This window comes from Trachemys scripta, chromosome 12 (assembly GCF_013100865.1).
Source record: "Trachemys scripta elegans isolate TJP31775 chromosome 12, CAS_Tse_1.0, whole genome shotgun sequence".
In the NCBI taxonomy this organism is placed as follows: domain Eukaryota; kingdom Metazoa; phylum Chordata; order Testudines; family Emydidae; genus Trachemys; species Trachemys scripta.
Genome location: NC_048309.1, coordinates 18,453,191 through 18,470,339, shown reverse-complemented (window position 1 = coordinate 18,470,339; position 17,149 = coordinate 18,453,191). Strand labels below are relative to the sequence as shown.

At 44.3% G+C, this 17,149-nt stretch overlaps 1 protein-coding gene and 1 long non-coding RNA gene across 8 annotated transcripts in view; one reads left to right on the top strand and one right to left on the bottom strand.

Moving 5' to 3' along the window:
* LOC117885729 overlaps positions 1–17,149 on the bottom strand; it is an 88,261-nt gene that overhangs the window by 34,807 nt on the left and 36,305 nt on the right. The gene's annotated exons all lie outside the window — the stretch shown is intronic.
* EYA2 (EYA transcriptional coactivator and phosphatase 2) overlaps positions 1–17,149 on the top strand; it is a 153,113-nt gene that overhangs the window by 106,294 nt on the left and 29,670 nt on the right. For all 5 annotated transcript variants that reach the window (XM_034787160.1, XM_034787158.1, XM_034787162.1 and 2 more), the window contains one exon: positions 14,302–14,391. In XM_034787160.1, coding sequence (XP_034643051.1) covers positions 14,302–14,391 — 90 coding nt within the window. The remainder of the gene's footprint in view (positions 1–14,301; positions 14,392–17,149) is intronic.

Genomic DNA, 17,149 nt, shown 5'->3' with positions numbered 1-17,149 from the left:
GGGATACAACATGGCAATAGTACCCCAAAACGAGCCTTGGGTGGGTTCTGAAAGGAATTAATATTTTATAATGCATCCTGCATTATGTTTTAAGAATAGATTCCTCAATGTGTGGCCAGCAAGGGTTACTATGCTCTCCACAAACTGCAGTCTGAAGGCGACGAAGAAAGGCATGCTGGTATTGTAGACTTAGCAAATGGGAACTTCAGAGCTCCCAGCTGCCTGACAAAAGAGAGCATGCACTTTGGTTGTGCCCTACAGTTTATAGGAGGCAGATGTAATCACCTCTTGAATACGAGGCTCCAGGTTTATTTTTGGATCTATAATTGCTGCTTTTGATGTCTTACGCTGGCAGCAAAGTATAACTGCATAGTGCATTTTCTTGTTTTATCTCCAACGGGAAATATTTATCAAATACAACTCAAGGAGCATCAGTAATTTGGAGTCTTTTCAGAATTTGCTTTTGAACTATGTGAAAATATCCGTATTACCACCTTTGAGGTATACTGAGGATGGCACAGAAGACTGAGGAGGCTGCTAGCCAAGCAAGAGAAATCAGGATTCCGGCAGGTTTGCCCTCCACTGGCCAGAGCCTAGAAGTAGGATTCCACATTACTGCTGACCAATATTGAATATTCTCCTTTAGGTCAAAAAGGTATCACAGGTCTTTTTTTAATCTGAGGGTCCAGTTTTTAAGCCCGACAAGGAATGGATCCTTCACAATGTGTGTTGTCAAGATCACAGTGAAAACAAATAATGCAACATGAGAGAATCAGAGCAGCAATGTGTATAACCAAAACAGAACTGGGGCCAGATGCAAGTCTTAGGGAAGCACCAGCTTTATTTACATTCTGACGAGCAGTCACTAGCCAGCAAAACTCCATATGAAAAGAACACAGCAGTATTGTGCCAGACAAGCTGATCAGTTCCTCTGATGGCGAACCTGAATTGCATCATACGCTGAATAAGCTGTGAATGAGGGATCCAACAGGAAGAGACCTGTAAATGGACTGCAACCAGAAATTAATGGTTTTCTAATGTTCAATAGGACAGTCTCTGTATTATAGTTAGTGATGACAGACTAAGGAGGATACCTTCAGGAGAGGCAGCATGGTCTAGTGCAGGGATCAGCAACCTTTGGCACGTGGCTCTCCAGGGTAAGCCAATGGGGGTGGTGGGAAGCGGCGGCCAGCAAATCCTTCGTTCCACGCCGCTTCCCACCTGGAGTGGCGAACCGCGACCAGTGGGAGCCGCGATCGGCTGAACCTGCGGACACGGCAGGTAAACAAACCAGCCCGGCCCGCCAGGGTGCTTATCCCTGCGAGTCGCATGCCAAAGGTTGCCAATCCCTGGTCTAGTGGATAAGTCACTGAACTGAGAGGCAAGACATCTGAATTCAGTTCCCTGATCTGCCATAGAGTCCTTTGTGATGTTGGGCAAGTCAAGTCACTAAGTCTCTCTGTGCCTCAGTTCTCCATCAGTAAAATGGGGATGATAATGCTACTTTTTCCTCCTACCCTTAAAGTCTTATCTATTTAGACTGCAAGCTCTTTGGGGTAGTTAATGACTTTCACTGTGGCCTTGTCTACACTAAGATTTAAAGGTGTGATGTTACAATACATTAGCTAACGTCTTTGAGAAATCGCAGTGTAGACAAGGCAGTGCATACTGTAATATATGCTAAGATGGTCAAGTTAAAGTCTAGGCTGCCCTATCCCCAGCTAAGCCCATCAGCTTAACACATGTTAAAGGCAGTTTGCCTTCTCTACCCAAGACTTTGCAATTATGTTAGTTAGAAAGTATTAGTCTAGTAAAGGCCTGTGTGTACACTGCTTAGCAGTGGAGCCCTGAATTTGGTCAGGGCCGCTAGCTATTACTGTAATACAAATAATCAATCGATCTTTAGAACATTGCCTCTTTGGACAAAGTCACCTTATCACCATGTTGTGTTCTGGTGTTGTGATATCTTGGCATTTATACCATATTGCAACTCAGTGTCAAGACATCACAATGTCAGTTTAGCCCCAAAGATGTTTCAAGATGTTTATTTTATACCTCGCAAGCCAAACTTGCAGGATGTGGAACGTTCGTGGGGAGATCAGGACTGTCTGTGAGAAAGGGGTGTTTAAAACTAAGCCGATTGCTACCAGAAATTGTTCTTTGCTCTTCTTACTCAGAGTTCCGTGAAGAAAAACAATAGAGGCTGGACTGGAATAAACCTGCACAAGAAGCACTTCAGCAGTTCTTAAAGATACAGACATAAAGATTGGCTTGTACTATGAGCAACTATGTTAAAATGGATTTGAAAAAGATCTTACTATTTTTAGTATTGTAGTAACTTTCCATTAGACATTCACTGTAGAAAAAGATTTTAGGAGCCAAGTCAATTGTATGAAACAGATCAAAAAGAACATCTCATCTGATTTAATTCAGTGCTGCCTTTGGGATTTACTGCTGGTATTTAGGTACCTTTCAGGTGCCCTGGATGATGATAGCAGGGTTTGTTTTGTTACTTCCCAAATCACATTAGCTGGATATACAAAAAGGCAGCTATGAATAAAAGAAATCAGGGAAGGTTTTTTTTCTGTCTGGCATTTACTTTTGTCTGGCAAAGTTTACAGTGGTAGTGGTTATTAGGGCTGTTCATTCAGGTTCCACAAGATGGCTAATAAACCTGAATTTTTCAGAGTTCAGGTAAAACAAATTCATGTGTATGTGTTTCACGGGCACTTTTAGCGTATGGGAGATGATCATGGGATTGGCATAATGAGGTTATAAAAATGGTCATACTGGGTCAGACCAAAGGGCCATCTAGCCCAGTATCCAGTCTTCCGACAGTGGCCAATGCCAGTTGTCCCAGAGGGAATGAACAGAACAGGTAATCAAGAAGTGATCCATCCCCTGTTGCCCATTTGCAGCTTTTGGCAAACAGAGGCTAGCGACACCATCCAGGCTAATAGCCACTGATGGACCTCCATGAACTTTAGTTCTTTTTTAACCTGTTATAGTCTTGGCCTTCACAACATCCTCTAGCAAGGAGTTCCACATGTGCATTGTGTGAAAAAATACTCCCTTTTGTTTGTTTAAACCTGCTGCCTCTTAATTTCATTTGGTGACCCCTAGTTCTTGTGTTATAAGAAAGAGTAAATAACACTTCCTTATTTACTTTCTCCACACCAGTCATGATTTTGTAGACCTCTATCATATCCCCCCTTAGTCATCTCTTTTCCAAGCTGAAAAGTCCCAGTCTTATTAATCTCTCCTCATATGGTAGTCATTCCATACCCTAATAATTTTTGTTGCCCTTTTCTGAACCTTTTCCAATTCCAATATATCTTTTTTGAGATGGGGTGACCACATCTGCACGCAATATTCAAGATGTGGGTGTACCATGGATTTATATAGAGGCAATATGATATTTTCTGTCTTATTATCTATCCCTTGCTTAATGATTCCCAACATTCTGTTAGTTTTTTTGACTGTCGCTGCACATTGAGTGGATGTTTTCAGAGAACTATCCAAAATGACTCCAGGATCTCTTTCTTGAGTGGTAACAGCTAATTTAGATCCCATCATTTTATATGTATAGTTGGGATTACGTTTTCCAATGTGCATTACTTTGCATTTATCAACATTGAATTTCATCTGCCATTTTGTTGCCCAGACACTCAGTTTTGTGAGATCCTTTTGTAGCTCTTTGCAGTCTGCTTGGGACTTAACTATCTTGAGTTTTGTATCATCTGCAAATTTAGCTACCTCACAGTTTACCCCTTTTTCCAGATAATTTATGAATATGTTGAATAGGACTGGTCCCAGTATAGATCTCTGGGGAACACCACTATTTATTTCTCTCCATTCTGAAAACTGACTCTTTATTCCTATCCTTTGTTTCCTATCTTTTAACCAGTTGCCAGTCCATGAGAGGGCCTTCCCTCTTATCCCATGACAGCTTACTATGCTTAAGAGTTTTTGGTGAGGGACCTTGTCAAAGGCTTTCTGAAAATCTATGTACACTGTACCCACTGGATCCCCCTTGTCCACATGTTTGTTGACTCCCTCAAAGAATTGGTGAGGCATGATTTCCCTTTACAAAAACCATGTTGACTCTTCACCAACAAATTATGTTTCTCTATGTGTCTGACAATTTCCCCGATACTGAAGTCAGGTTTACTGGCCTGTAAGTGCCGGGATCACCTCTGGAGCCCTTTTTAAAAATTGGTGTCACGTTAGCTATCCCCCAGTCATTTGGTACAGAAGCTGATTTAAATGATAGGTTACAAACTACAGTTAGTAGTTCTGCAGTTTCACATCTGAGTTCTTTCAGAACTCTTGGATAAGTACCATCTGGTCTTGGTGACTTATTACTGTATATCTGGAGTGAAATTTTTAAGTGACTAAGTCCCATTTTCTAAAAGTCCCTTTGACTTTCAATAAGAGTTAGGCTCCTAAATCACTTTCGGAAATGGGACTTGACTCCTAAGTCACTTAAGCACTTTTGAAAAATTTACCCCCATCTTATCATAGCTCTCCCATCTAGGAATCGAAATGCTTGGAGAAGATTACATCTAGCATTAGTCTAGCTCTATAAATGCCCCCCCCCCCCCCGGACTTTTGAAGGATACCCCTCCTCACAAAGCCCAATATAAAAAAACATGCCTACTTGCACTAGAAATAACAGAACCCATGCACACCCCTGCTGGTTACTTATGGATGAGAAAGCCACATCCATCTCTCATATTCTGATCAAGGCATGCAACTCAACAGCCAAAGAATAAATGTTCTTACAACCAGTCTTTGTTCAAACATGTGGCCCAGCCCTCTCTTTCCTCTCGCTCTTTACAACCTTCACTTTTTTATATATTTCAACCAAACAAACTGGTCCATTTTCCAGGAGTTTCCAAGTAATTAAACCCAATTAAAACCATTAAATTCTTTCTTTTAGTGACAACTTCATTATTAACAGCTAACCACAAGGAGCAGATTTAACTTGGAAAGTCCTTGATTGTGTACTAATCCATCTCTCACCTCTGGCTGACACCTCCATCAGATAAACCCCACAGAATAGGAGTCTGATGAATACTCTTAATTAATACTTTCTTCCTTGTAGAAAAGTAATTATTTGTTCACGGCATAAACAGGTATTTGGCAGGAGCTTAAAGTCTGATTGGTTTTAAATACTAGGGTTTGTTTTTTTTATTTAAGGAAAAAAATCTGAATTCAAGATGTGGGCTCAGAATTACATTGTCCTAACATCCAGAATGTCAGGTTAATTGGCACATATCTAAACAGAGACAAAACTCAGACAACAAGCTGCCTCAATGTGTTATCCTGCATGTGTTATCAAAGCAGCCAGCTCTGCCCCTTTGCTAATGGCATGCAAGTCTGAACAATTTACCTGCAAGACAGAAGCTTGGAACTAGAGTGTTTTGGAAGCAGAAACCGAGGAGAGAATGACTTACACTTGAGAGATTGCCAGAGATAAATCTGCCTACTCACTTCCTTTTACAATATCACCAAGAGCTATAAAGTAGGAGGTAACTGGCTCTGATGGGCCAGCCAACTGGAGGGATAGTAGCTGCAGGTGGTAACAAATACATGTGTTTTTAATGCATACTTTAGGGCAAGGTGGATGAGGTAATATCTTTTATTGGACCAACTTCCATTGGTGAGAGAGGCAAGCTTTTGAGTTTACACAGAGCTCTTCTTTAGGCCTGGGAAAGATACTCAATGTCACAGCTAAGTACAAGGTGACTGGTGGCACCTTAAAGACTAATTTACAGATTTATTTGGGCATAAGCTTTCGTGGGTAAAAACCTCACTTCTTCAGATGCATAGAGTGAAAGTTACAGATGCAGGTATTATATACTGACACAAGGAGAGCAGGGAGTTACTTCACAAGTGGAGAACCAGTGTTGTTCTGAGAGCTCATTCTTGATCTTCTCCTGTCTGCTGTAAAGGATACTGATCAGGTGGTTCCTCAGTTTCTTTGAGAGTGTGTGGCACAGTCTCTCACCATAGTCAGTGTAGTATGTTGATTGCAATGGATTTTTTACCTTCAGTCCATTTGGTATGATGTCCATCTCTTTGCACTTGGAGAGTAAGATGATGTCTGTCTGTATCTGTGCAAGTTTTTTGTTGAGGTTGATGGATTTCCACTCCATACGGCTAAATTTAGTGCCTTGCATGGTGTCAAGTATCAGGGGGTAGCCATGTTAGTCTGTATCTACAAAAACAACAAGGAGTCTGGTGGCACCTTAAAGACAAACAGATTTATTTGGGCATAAGCTTTCGTGGGTAAAAACCTCACTTCTTCATCTGTAACTTTCACTCTATGCATCTGAAGAAGTGAGGTTTTTACCCACAAAAGCTTATGCCCAAATAAATCTGTTAGTCTTTAAGGTGCCACCAGACTCCTTGTTGTTTTTGTAGATACAGACTAACACCGCTACCCCTGATACTAAATACAAGGTGGAACAGATTGTTTAGCATAATTAGTTAACACATATTTCAAGGGAGCATTCAAGGTGAAATGGCCCATTAACACCTCTCCAGTCATAGGAGGGAAAGGCAACCCCCCCCCTCCCAAAACTGGGGAGGTAGTTTAAGTAGGTTACAGATTATAATAAACCGTAAATCCAGTGTGTCTATTCATTCCAGGATTTTTAGTATCTAGCAAAATTATAGACATTTAAACCCCCCCCCCCCCCCCGGGCTCATCTTTTGAAGGTGTTGTGCAGTTTTCCTTTGAGGATGAGGACTGAGAGGACAGATATAGAGTGATCGCTTTGTGAAAAGCGTTCACCCATAGGTGATATGGTGTTTTTTGTCTTTTATCATTTTCCTGTGTAAGTTCATTGAAGAACGTAGTGATTGTCCGGTTTCACCCACACAGTTGCTATTGGGGAATTCAGTGCACTGGATGAAGTACACTGCACATTGTGATACAGTATGTGTGGGTCCCATGGGTCTTGAAAGGTGAGTTGTGGTGGGGTGTGTTGACCATCGTAGCTGTGGAGCTATATCTGCAAGTTTTGCATCTGTTGTTCTGGCAGGGTCTGGTGCTACTTTGCGGTGGTGTGTCCTGGTCTGCGGGTAGCTTCAAACAACCCCCCAACCTCTGTAGTTACCTGCATTAGCTGATCAGTGTTGTTTTATATTCAAGTAATCCACTAGTCTTAATAATAATAAATTGTTAGTAACTTAACTGTATATCTAATAAAGTCTATTGTTAACATATATACAGAACATATATACAGGTCAATCTATCAGTCTAACCTAAAACCAACTGCCTCCTCAGATTATCACCTCCACATGCTGAAGAGTCTGTTCATTCTCTTAAAGTCACAATAACACCACAGTCACTAAGTGGGATCAAGAACAAACTTCACCCTGATGGACTGAGCATTTTTTGCCTTCCTCTGAAGCTGTGCTAGCCCTGGATAGATCATTGGTCTTCCCCAGTATGGCTGCTCTTATAGCAAGAGAACAAAACATAATTCCCCCAGAGCAATGGAGCCAGATCCTAGGAGATTCTGGATGCCTTTAGTCCAATAGGAATAGCGGGTGCAAGGCGTCTCACAGCATCAGGCACCTGACTTGAACTGTGCAGTAGCATGTAATCCTGAAGCCCTCCTTGGCTAGAAATGACAGCGATGACTGAACACGTCACAAGCGGACAGTTTTAATGTCACTCACCAGTTCAAATACTATCAGTCCAAATCGTTGTAGAAAAAGTTACGTCTTTCCATTTTTGGCAGCCCACCTTGCTCATGGAGAAGGAGTTGGAGATTTTCCTGCCCATGGAGAAATATACTGAAGCAGAGTGTTTGACAGCGGGAATGTGTAATTAACCTCCCTATTCTTTACAAGCTAAGCGCTCAGGTGTGCCCAGCCCAGGCAGGAGAGCAAGGTGAGGTAAGGGTGCAAGGGTCTTCCCTCCTGCATTCGATGGGCACAGCTTCAGTCCTTGTATTGTACTTCCCAGTGCACAAGGGACTGTTCCAAACTGATGCTGCTTTATGCATTATGCTAGCCTCTCCAGTCCCATGGGAAGGAGCAGGTGTTACATCCAATGGTGGCACAGCAGCTGACGTCCCTAGAGGCTGCTGGATCATCTCTTAGTGCCACAAGCGAGCCTCACAGGTAATTGAGTGAGGCTGTTTAATTTTACCACATTAGGAAGCACCAGGCCAGTAGCTGTGTATGGCTGAGGTGAGGTGACACATTCAGGGATGGATTGTGATAACCTAGGTTTTATGTGTAAGGGGTTTATTTCTTGTTTTCTATCCCATCTTCTCATTGTTCTTCTTTGCTAAAGCATAACCAGAGATTAGTAAAAAGGTAGGACTTCGCTCTTCTAATGTTACTAAACAAACACTCAGGGCTAGTATTTCCCATTTAATTAATTTTCAGAGTGAGGACTGGTTGATGGGAGGAGATTCATTTTCTAGAGTCTGAGGGCCCAGTCTTCCCAGTGGATTCCTGTGCAAAGTGAAAGTATCACTTCGAACTGGGCAATTTGGGTTAATTGTTCTCAGTGCACACAAGCATAACACACTGGGGAAGTAACAGATCCCTGAGAGTTATAGGGCTCAGCATTCCAGAGTATTAGGGCAACTTTGCACTCTTCTGCTGATACAAAGCTGCCCAAAAGCTGTCTTAGCCAGCTACTAGAGCATCTCCCTACAGCCTAAGGGGATCCTCAGGTAACTCAGAGCCACTGTAGCGGCTTGTATGATATGTACCTGCTCTCCCAAAACAAGCGCTCCCTTATGCCTGGCCGATTACTGGCTGCTGGAAAAGCTCTTTAGGTTTGGTGACAGGAGAGCAGGACTGAGTCCAGTATTCAGCCTGTCCTGGTAGGAAGGGAGTGCAAAGAGAAAGCTGGCTGTGGAGCAAAGTCTCCATATGACAATTACTATGGGCCTTAAGTCTGTCTTTGTGTCCCAATACCTGTATTGACATCAGCTTCAAACTATTTACATAGGCTCACACAGGTCTCAAACAATTGTATCCGGACACCGATTTTGTGTTCTACCCTAGACATATCTGCTTGATACTGAGCTGACAGTGCTTCCAACTTGTTCAAAGCGATCTTCCAGAAAATCAAGTCCTCCCAGAGAGGAGGACAGAGTCTGTCCTGCCTTCAGATACTGAACGGTCTTATTTCTGGATGAATTCAAATCCATGCATCTACATGTAAAAACAGTATCTAGTATAATGATACCTCAGCCTTGGCTGGTGCTTCTGGGCACAAACACATATAATAGATCATACTGGAAGTGCTGATTTTCCTGTTTAACTTTGTCAGGCTGTTTAAGACTTGGAAAAGAATCCCACTGTAGAGGAAGTGTCCATACAGAGCTATGCATTAGTGCCAAATTATTTCCCCAAATGACTTCCCCTTTTTTCTGTTTTTATTTTCATTCCATCACACTCTCTATCTCAAGGGAAAGATTTTTTTCTCCTCTGCAGTTTATTCTACATATTGTTTTGGTTTAAGAGAAAGTGAACTTCATACACTGTTCTGCACAAACATTCCCCACTCCACTTTGGCCATCAATACCAGTAAAGCTGCAAACAGACCCAAAGAAAAGAAACAAATGAAAGATACCAAACAATGAGATATGCTAAAAGAGGTTTAAAAGGCAATGGCCCTTGGTATATAGAAGAAATAAATTGCTTCATTAAAACAAAAAATTGATTCCTTCCTAGCAACGTCTTTCTTCAAAAACAGCTCCCTTGATGTAACTTTGAGGGATTGCGTGTCTTGAACCCAGGCCTTTTGAAAATGGGAGGGCCTGGTCTGTCCACTTTTCAGGACGGGCCCTGGTCCCCTACCCTTCCTATTCCACCTGAGGCCCTGTCCCCCGACCAGGCTGGAAGCTGGAGCCAGGCCAAGGTAAGAACTGGCTGGGGGGCCTGGACAGCTGTGGGGAGCCATGGACCCTCCAGCTAACCTAGTTGGGGGTCCCAAGAGCAGCCCCCTGGCCCATGTCCCCATCCCCCAGGGCAGGCAGAGGGTCCAGGGTTCCCCACAGTGGCCCAGGCCCACTGGGTTGCTCTTGCCTGGGCCCAACTGCTGCTCTTCGGACCCCGAGGCTCTGCCCCTATCCAGGCCAGAAGATGGAGTCGGGCCAAGGTAAGAGCCACCCGGAGAACCCAAGCAGCTATGGGGAGCCCCGAACTCTTCACCTATCCTGGGTGGGGGGCCATGGAAGATGGGGACATGGGCCAGGGGTGGCTTTCGGGCCCCCCACTCAGGGCAGGTGGAGGATCTGGGGCTCCCCACAGCTGCCTGGGCCGCTGTTACCCTGGCCAGGCTCCTGCTTCTGGCCTGGGGGCAGGGCCTCAGAGGGAAGAGGAGGGGCAGAGCCATGGAGGGGGCAGAGTCTCATGGCCCCCCACTTTTACGAAGGATCCGGCGCCCCTGCCCCAGATGCCGCCATCACCTAGCAGCTTGTTGGTACCAGCAGGGAGTGTGGGCTGATGGATCCTAGTTCAAAATGGAGGCACTGCCCATAAAGCTCCTGATTGGAGGAGACATCCGGCCTCTCCAATTGGCTCAGACTTGCTATTTAAGCCAGAAGGAGGCAAAGAAGTTGTCTGAGGACCTAGATGAATTCCTGCCTAGCTGCTACATTGGACCTTGTCTGACTCCTGCCCTACTCCTGGTTCCTGCCTTGTACCAGATCCCTGGTTCTACACCCTCACCCCTGTCTGCTGACTCTGTCTCCGACCCTTGGCTTGACTTCTGACTCTGTCTCCGACCCCTGCCTCTGGATCCAGGAGCCTGTCTCCTGCTCTGACCACTAGGTCTGACCACCAGATCAGACTCCCTATGTGCTAGTCCATGACAGTAACTTTATTGGATAATAAAATTCAGTTCAGTGTTATTCACCTGGAGCTTTTATGATAGCCAAAACACATGCACAAAATATTAAGTAAAGCCTCCCAAGCACCAGTATGCCTAAGAAAATTAATTAATGTGTTCTAACTTGTGTCACTATGTGATGGCGCCATGTACGCTGATGATTTGCTCTGATTTTAACCATTGGTGGTACCGACTCCTGCTCTGACCACCTATAGGTCAGACCACCTATATCCTGGTCACTAACAGCAGGTTTGCTAGTGTGTGTTAGGATTTCACATGGAGGTGGCTACTCCAGTAGCTGAAATCAACAGCATAGACATGGCTCTTACTCTGATCCTTAATCCCCATACATAAATATTCTCAGAGAGAAATTGTTGCACTGACATGAAATAAACAAATACTTAAATGTAAGACGTTGCAGGTGAGTGACTTTAGACTTCTGATGACAACATTTTGGATCAGGAGTGTTCAACGAGAAGCTTTTGATTTTTACTTTCCACCCAATAGGAGAAAGTGCCGTTCTCTCCAGGGCAGTGGTAAGCATGTTCAAGCATGAGTGACGAAGCTTTTCTCTAGTTTAGTGCAGTCCCTATGAGTCATCCATAAAGCTGAAACCACAGCCATTGTCCTCTAATTAAAGAGCTACACCAAGAATGCGTAATAATTAGGTTACTGTGTGATACACCATCCGTGTCAACAGCATCTGCCACAAAGGTTGATTGAAACATACTCAGCCTCCAAACATTGTGTTCCCTAGTAGACCTCCCAAACTAATTCATTACTGACCTCACCATGCAATAACATGACTCCACAGAAATCTGCAGAAAATTAGGGCAAAGTCCACATATAAATCTGTACTGTCTTAGCAGGACTTGTAACTTCAGTGGGAAAAAACCGCACATGTACACTCAAGGCACACAAAGATGAGAGATCCCTGACCTAATAAAGATGAATTACAAATGAAAGCCTGTTGTGGAAACTCTCCTTTTTCAAGCTCTCTGTTGTTGTTTAACTTGATCAGGCAAAATCCGTTTGAACTAGGAGAGTGTTTACCAAATTAACAACAAAGTATTTTTGTTTGTGTCATAGAAATATTTATTTAGTGATTAAGAAAATAATTTTCACATGAATAGCACTTAAGACTCTTCTATGTCATGTTTGTTCCTATTATTTCACACTGGGCTTGGAGCAGCAAGTTAATTATTTGGGGCTGAAGGTCTGTGTGTGGGAAGTTGTGACATGGAAAACGACAGAATTGTATTTAAGATTGTGGAGAGCTAGGTTGAGGTATAGGTCACAGCAGATTCCTAAGGAGCAATGTGGAGCAACAAATCACAGAAGAAGCTGTGTCAGGTGCTCGTTTGTCAGTTTTGAACTAATAAACTAAGGAGTTATCAGGAGTTATACATTCCCAACAAGTGGAGAGCAGGTCCCATACAGTGGGACTGCTTACCTGATGAGAAGAGCTTCCTTCCAAGGCTGGTTTAAAATTAATGATATGAAAAATAAGTGATTATCTTATTTCATTTAATTTTGTTTTGGTAACATTTACTGTTTTCCAAGTGGTAGACTGGTGTGACCAGGAGGAATTTTACTCTTATGTATACAGTGCTCTGATTGTACAAAGCACTGTATAGAAATAAAATAGACATGGTCCCTGCCCCTAGGAGTTTACAATCTAAGGGTTGATATGATGCAATGAATGAAAGCAACAAATAAAGTTGGGGAACTAGGAGGATGAAGGTTATAACAGTGCCACAGGAGGCACAGTTCTACTGTAGTTGAACTCAGTGGAGGTTTTGCCACTGGTTTCATTGGTGGCAGGATCAGGGCATGGGATATGTACGTTTATGTGGACTTCTTGATAACTCTCTGTGTGTAATTTTCACTGATATAAATTTGTTTTGTAAAAGCTGGAGGCGTCGTGACCTGTGGCTAGGGAACTTGAGCCTTTCCTCTGTAAAGCACTTTGAGATCTGCAGATGAAAGTGTTATACAAAAGTTAAGTATCAGAGGGGTAGCCGTGTTAGTCTGAATCTGTAAAAAGCAACAGAGGGTCCTGTGGCACCTTTGAGACTAACAGAAGTACTGGGAGCATAAGCTTTCGTGGGTCAGAACCTCACTTCTTCAGATGCAAGACTTGCATCTGAAGAAGTGAGGTTCTCACCCACGAAAGCTTATGCTCCCAATACTTCTGTTAGTCTCAAAGGTGCCACAGGATACAAAAGTTAAGCATTACTGTTAATGGTAGTACTGATATTTGAAGTTATCAGGAAAAAAAAAACATCTTAGGGTTGGTCAAACTGGAGTATGCAGTGTCTGAGGCATATTGTTATTTCTAACACACAGCATAACAAGTCTGGTTTACACATGTGTTTTTATAGTTAGACCAGTACAGACCGTAGTGTGGATGCAGTTATTTCTATATGGGAATAACTCTACCCGGAAGCACACTTACACTGATATAACTGTGTCTGCACTAGGGGATAGTTAAAGTAGTACAACTGTTGTGTGTAGATGAGACCTAAAAGAAACACTTAGTCTGTTCACCAGATCCCCACTACAGTTGGTGGGCATTTCAAGAACAGAACTAAGGATATATCGTTAACTCTGAAGTGAACTTGGCTTTTACCATGTTTTAGCCCCCCTTTCCCTTCTTTCTCCCCATTTTCACACACACACAAACCTTTTACTCAGGTTTGGAGGTGCCTTGACCTGGCTGGAGGTGTGAGTTAAAACCCAGGCTACACTTTAACTCTGGCTAGAACCCACCCACTTTGTAGTGAGGATGCAAGCTAAATCAGTCACGTGCAGAAAGTCCTCCAGTGTCCTCCCCACAATTCCCCCAAAGGACAAACAAGTTCTCCCACACAATTGACTGGGTAAGAATCTTAGAGCATCTCAGCAAAGAACCATGGGATATACCCCCAGACACACCTGAGTAAACGTAGAAACGGTGAGGACATTTTGTTGATTGAATGATGTGAATATGCCCTGCAGAGAAAGGAGTCTGACTTTATGGTTAGAGCAGGGGAGCTGGAAGTCAGAACTCCTGGGTTCTGTTCACTGACTTGTTATTTGACCTTAGATAAGTCACATTAACAAGTAAAATGAGCAGCAATACTGACCTCCCATGTGAGCCTGGAAGCTTAAAGTTTTTAAAGCTTCCTGTTGTCCTCATCTGAAATGTGCTAAGTGCAGGGTGTTAATGTTCAAAGGGAGCTGCACAATCACCGGAGGACAGAATTCAACCATATACCAGAGTAAAATTCCAGGGTAGAAACCTATGATCAATATATTTGAGAAGTAAATGACATTAATGGCTGCATGAGTAGGACAGGTCCCAAATTCACTCCCAATAGCCAGAAATCAGGGGAAGAGGATGATTAAAATCACTAAAGACCACACACATTTTTTCTTTCGAACAGGACACCACAACGTCTGTGCGGATAGGTCTTATGATGGAAGAAATGATCTTCAACCTTGCAGATACACATCTGTTCTTTAATGACCTGGAGGTATGTAACTGCATATTTTATTTAACATCTTCCTATTTAATCATCTGCATCTGGTTTAGAAACCCTTCGTTTTCTGCTCCTGAAACTTTCATTACTGACCCAAAGAAGTGGGCCTAAGATGGCTTATGGCAGGCCTGCACAACATGCGGCCTGGGGGCCACATGCGGCCCGCGTGGGCTCATTGTGCGGCCCGCGGGGGTTGAGTAGATGGGCTCACTGTGCAGCCCAGGGGCGGAGGGAGGGGTGAGTAGACAAGCGGCGGGTGAGAGAGGGGGGCTGAGTAGGTAAGCGAGTGGGCAGTGGCAGGGAATGAGTAGGCGATCCGGGAGGGTGGAGGGCTGAGTGGGCGAGCAGTGGCGGGGGGGTGAGTAGGCGAGCCGGGGCAAGGGAGCTGAGGAGGCGAGTGGTGAGTTGGTTGCTGACCTGTTCTACTGATCTGGTCTTGCTTCCATCCCCTCTCCCAGGGCCGGCTCCAGGCACCAGCAAAACAAGCAGGTGCTTGGGGCGGCACATTTTTAGGGGTGGCATTCTGGCGCCGGCCATCATAGATGCTGACTCCGGGGCATGGGAAAAAAGTGCCCTCGCTGCCCCAGCTGTTTTGCGCAGCAAGGCTGGGAGGGAGGAGAAGCCAAGCGGCGGGGCGCTCGGGGGAGGTGGCAGAGGTGAGCTGGAGCGGGGAGTGGTTCCTCTACCCCCCCATTACTTTCTGCACCCCCCTACCCTAGCTCACCTCTGCTCCGCCTGCTCCCCTGAACGCGCTGTTGCTCCGCTTCTCCGCTCTCCCTCGCCTGAGAGGGACGGGGGAGAAGCAGAGCGGCGGCATGCCCGGGGGAGCAGGCGGAGTGGAGGTGAGCTAGGGCGGGATGTCACGGGGGGCCCGTAGGAAGCAATGGGGGCGAGAAATGCGGCACGCCAGGGGAGGAGGTGGTGCTGGGGATTTGGGGAAGGGGTTCGGAAGGGGTGGAGTTGGGGTGGTGCCGGGGGCACGAAAAAGAAAGGGGAAGCAGCCAAAAATTTTTTTGCTTGGGGCGGCAAAAATCCTAGAGCTGGCCCTGCCCTCTCCAAGCGTTGCAGCTGTCCTTCCACGCCTTCCTCATTCACACCTCATTCAACAGGACAATCGATTACAAAGTTGGGGGGAAGATCTTATTCTACTTCTAGCAAAAAGACATTTTTCTTTTACCTTAATTATACTACCTTAGGGGCCGCTATAACATATTACCAAGGTTCAATACTGCTGTTTTGGTGGAGCGGTGCTGGGGAAGAGGGTTTAATTCTGTGGAGCAGATGGTGCGCAGGGGAGGGAGGGAGGGTTCGGCGGCGCTGCGGAGGTTGTTTCCGTGGGGTGGGCGGTGCTGGGGGGGGTTGAATTTCGGGGGGGCTGGGTGGCGCTGGAGGGGGGGTTGGCGGCGCTTGGGGGGTTTCGGCCCTCAGTTGTTTTCTTTGGAGTAATATGGCCCTTGCCGCTTTACGAGTTGTGCAGGCCTGGCTTATGGGAAGCATCCCTTGCCACATCTCTCTGACAACTTTGCTTTGCTAAAGCTTTAAAAAAACAACAACAGAGTAACAGTGATGTCTATTGGTAGTTTTACTAAATGTAATAATGAGGACAATGTTGTTTGTCCTTCTGAAATTTGCTGTTTAATAATTTCATTAACTACATTAGCACAGAGCTTATGGGTTAGTTCTGAACCAGTACAGAAGCTGTTGAAATGGTCTCTGTTCCTCTACAAGCTCTATTCTGCACATACACAAGGTAAAATGAAGAGCTCCTGACTGTCAAACTCATGGCATGAATAAGAGCATGCGTGCATCTTTGCACTAACGCCAGAAAGTCTTCCCCAACTGAGGAAATGCCAGCTGTGATGATGAAGCATTAGGTAAAAATATACCATCATTGATGTACAACACACCAAAGGCCATTTAGAATATGTGCTGAAGTTCAAGAAAAGAAAGCATATGTACAGCTGAGCAACTAGCTATGGAGTGTTGATGAAAAGCTTTTTGAACTTGTAACCAGCCCTTCATAGGGAATGGGTCTAAATGAGTTACATAATAATTTTGTCCAGGGTTTTCTAAGGCTGGACAACATTTCCTTGAAAGGAATGAGTTAGAATTCTCTTCAGGTGCTTTGGGCACAATACACTCAGGAAATTGCTTGGAATGGTCTAGGGGAAAAGACATCAGTTCTGTGCCTGCATCCGATAGGCAGAGATCCCTCCTCAGTCTGTTTATTCATTTGGAAAAGTAAGAATTTAACTGTTCCAGAGCCTGCCTGAAATGGGCCCCATGAGGGCTTCTAATTCCTTTGTCCTTCACTTCTCAGCTGTATTGAATTGCTATGTGGGTTACAAGGAGTTAAAACTTTCCTAGTACTGCTCTTTACAGAAATTGGGACTTCACTTGCTAAGAATTTTCATTTCCCTTTAAAGACAAATGGTCTGTAGCACCTGAACTGACATTTCCTTCCTCTCCCAGTTTTCCAAAGAAGTGTTTAGTGATGGGGATACATAAAGTGTGAAGTGAAAATCTTTCATGGAGAAAAAGAGGAAGAAACTATTTAAGGCACTAAATTAAAAGTGATAATATTTAGCACATACCCAACACTCTTCATCCGAGGTGGGTAGATGGTGTTAACTCCATTTCACATGTGTGGAAACTGAGGCAGGGGGAAGCAATTTGTCCAAGCTTACACTGTAGCAGCACCATGCTCATTCCACTAGACCTGTACCACAGCTGTGTAAGATTAAAACTTGCA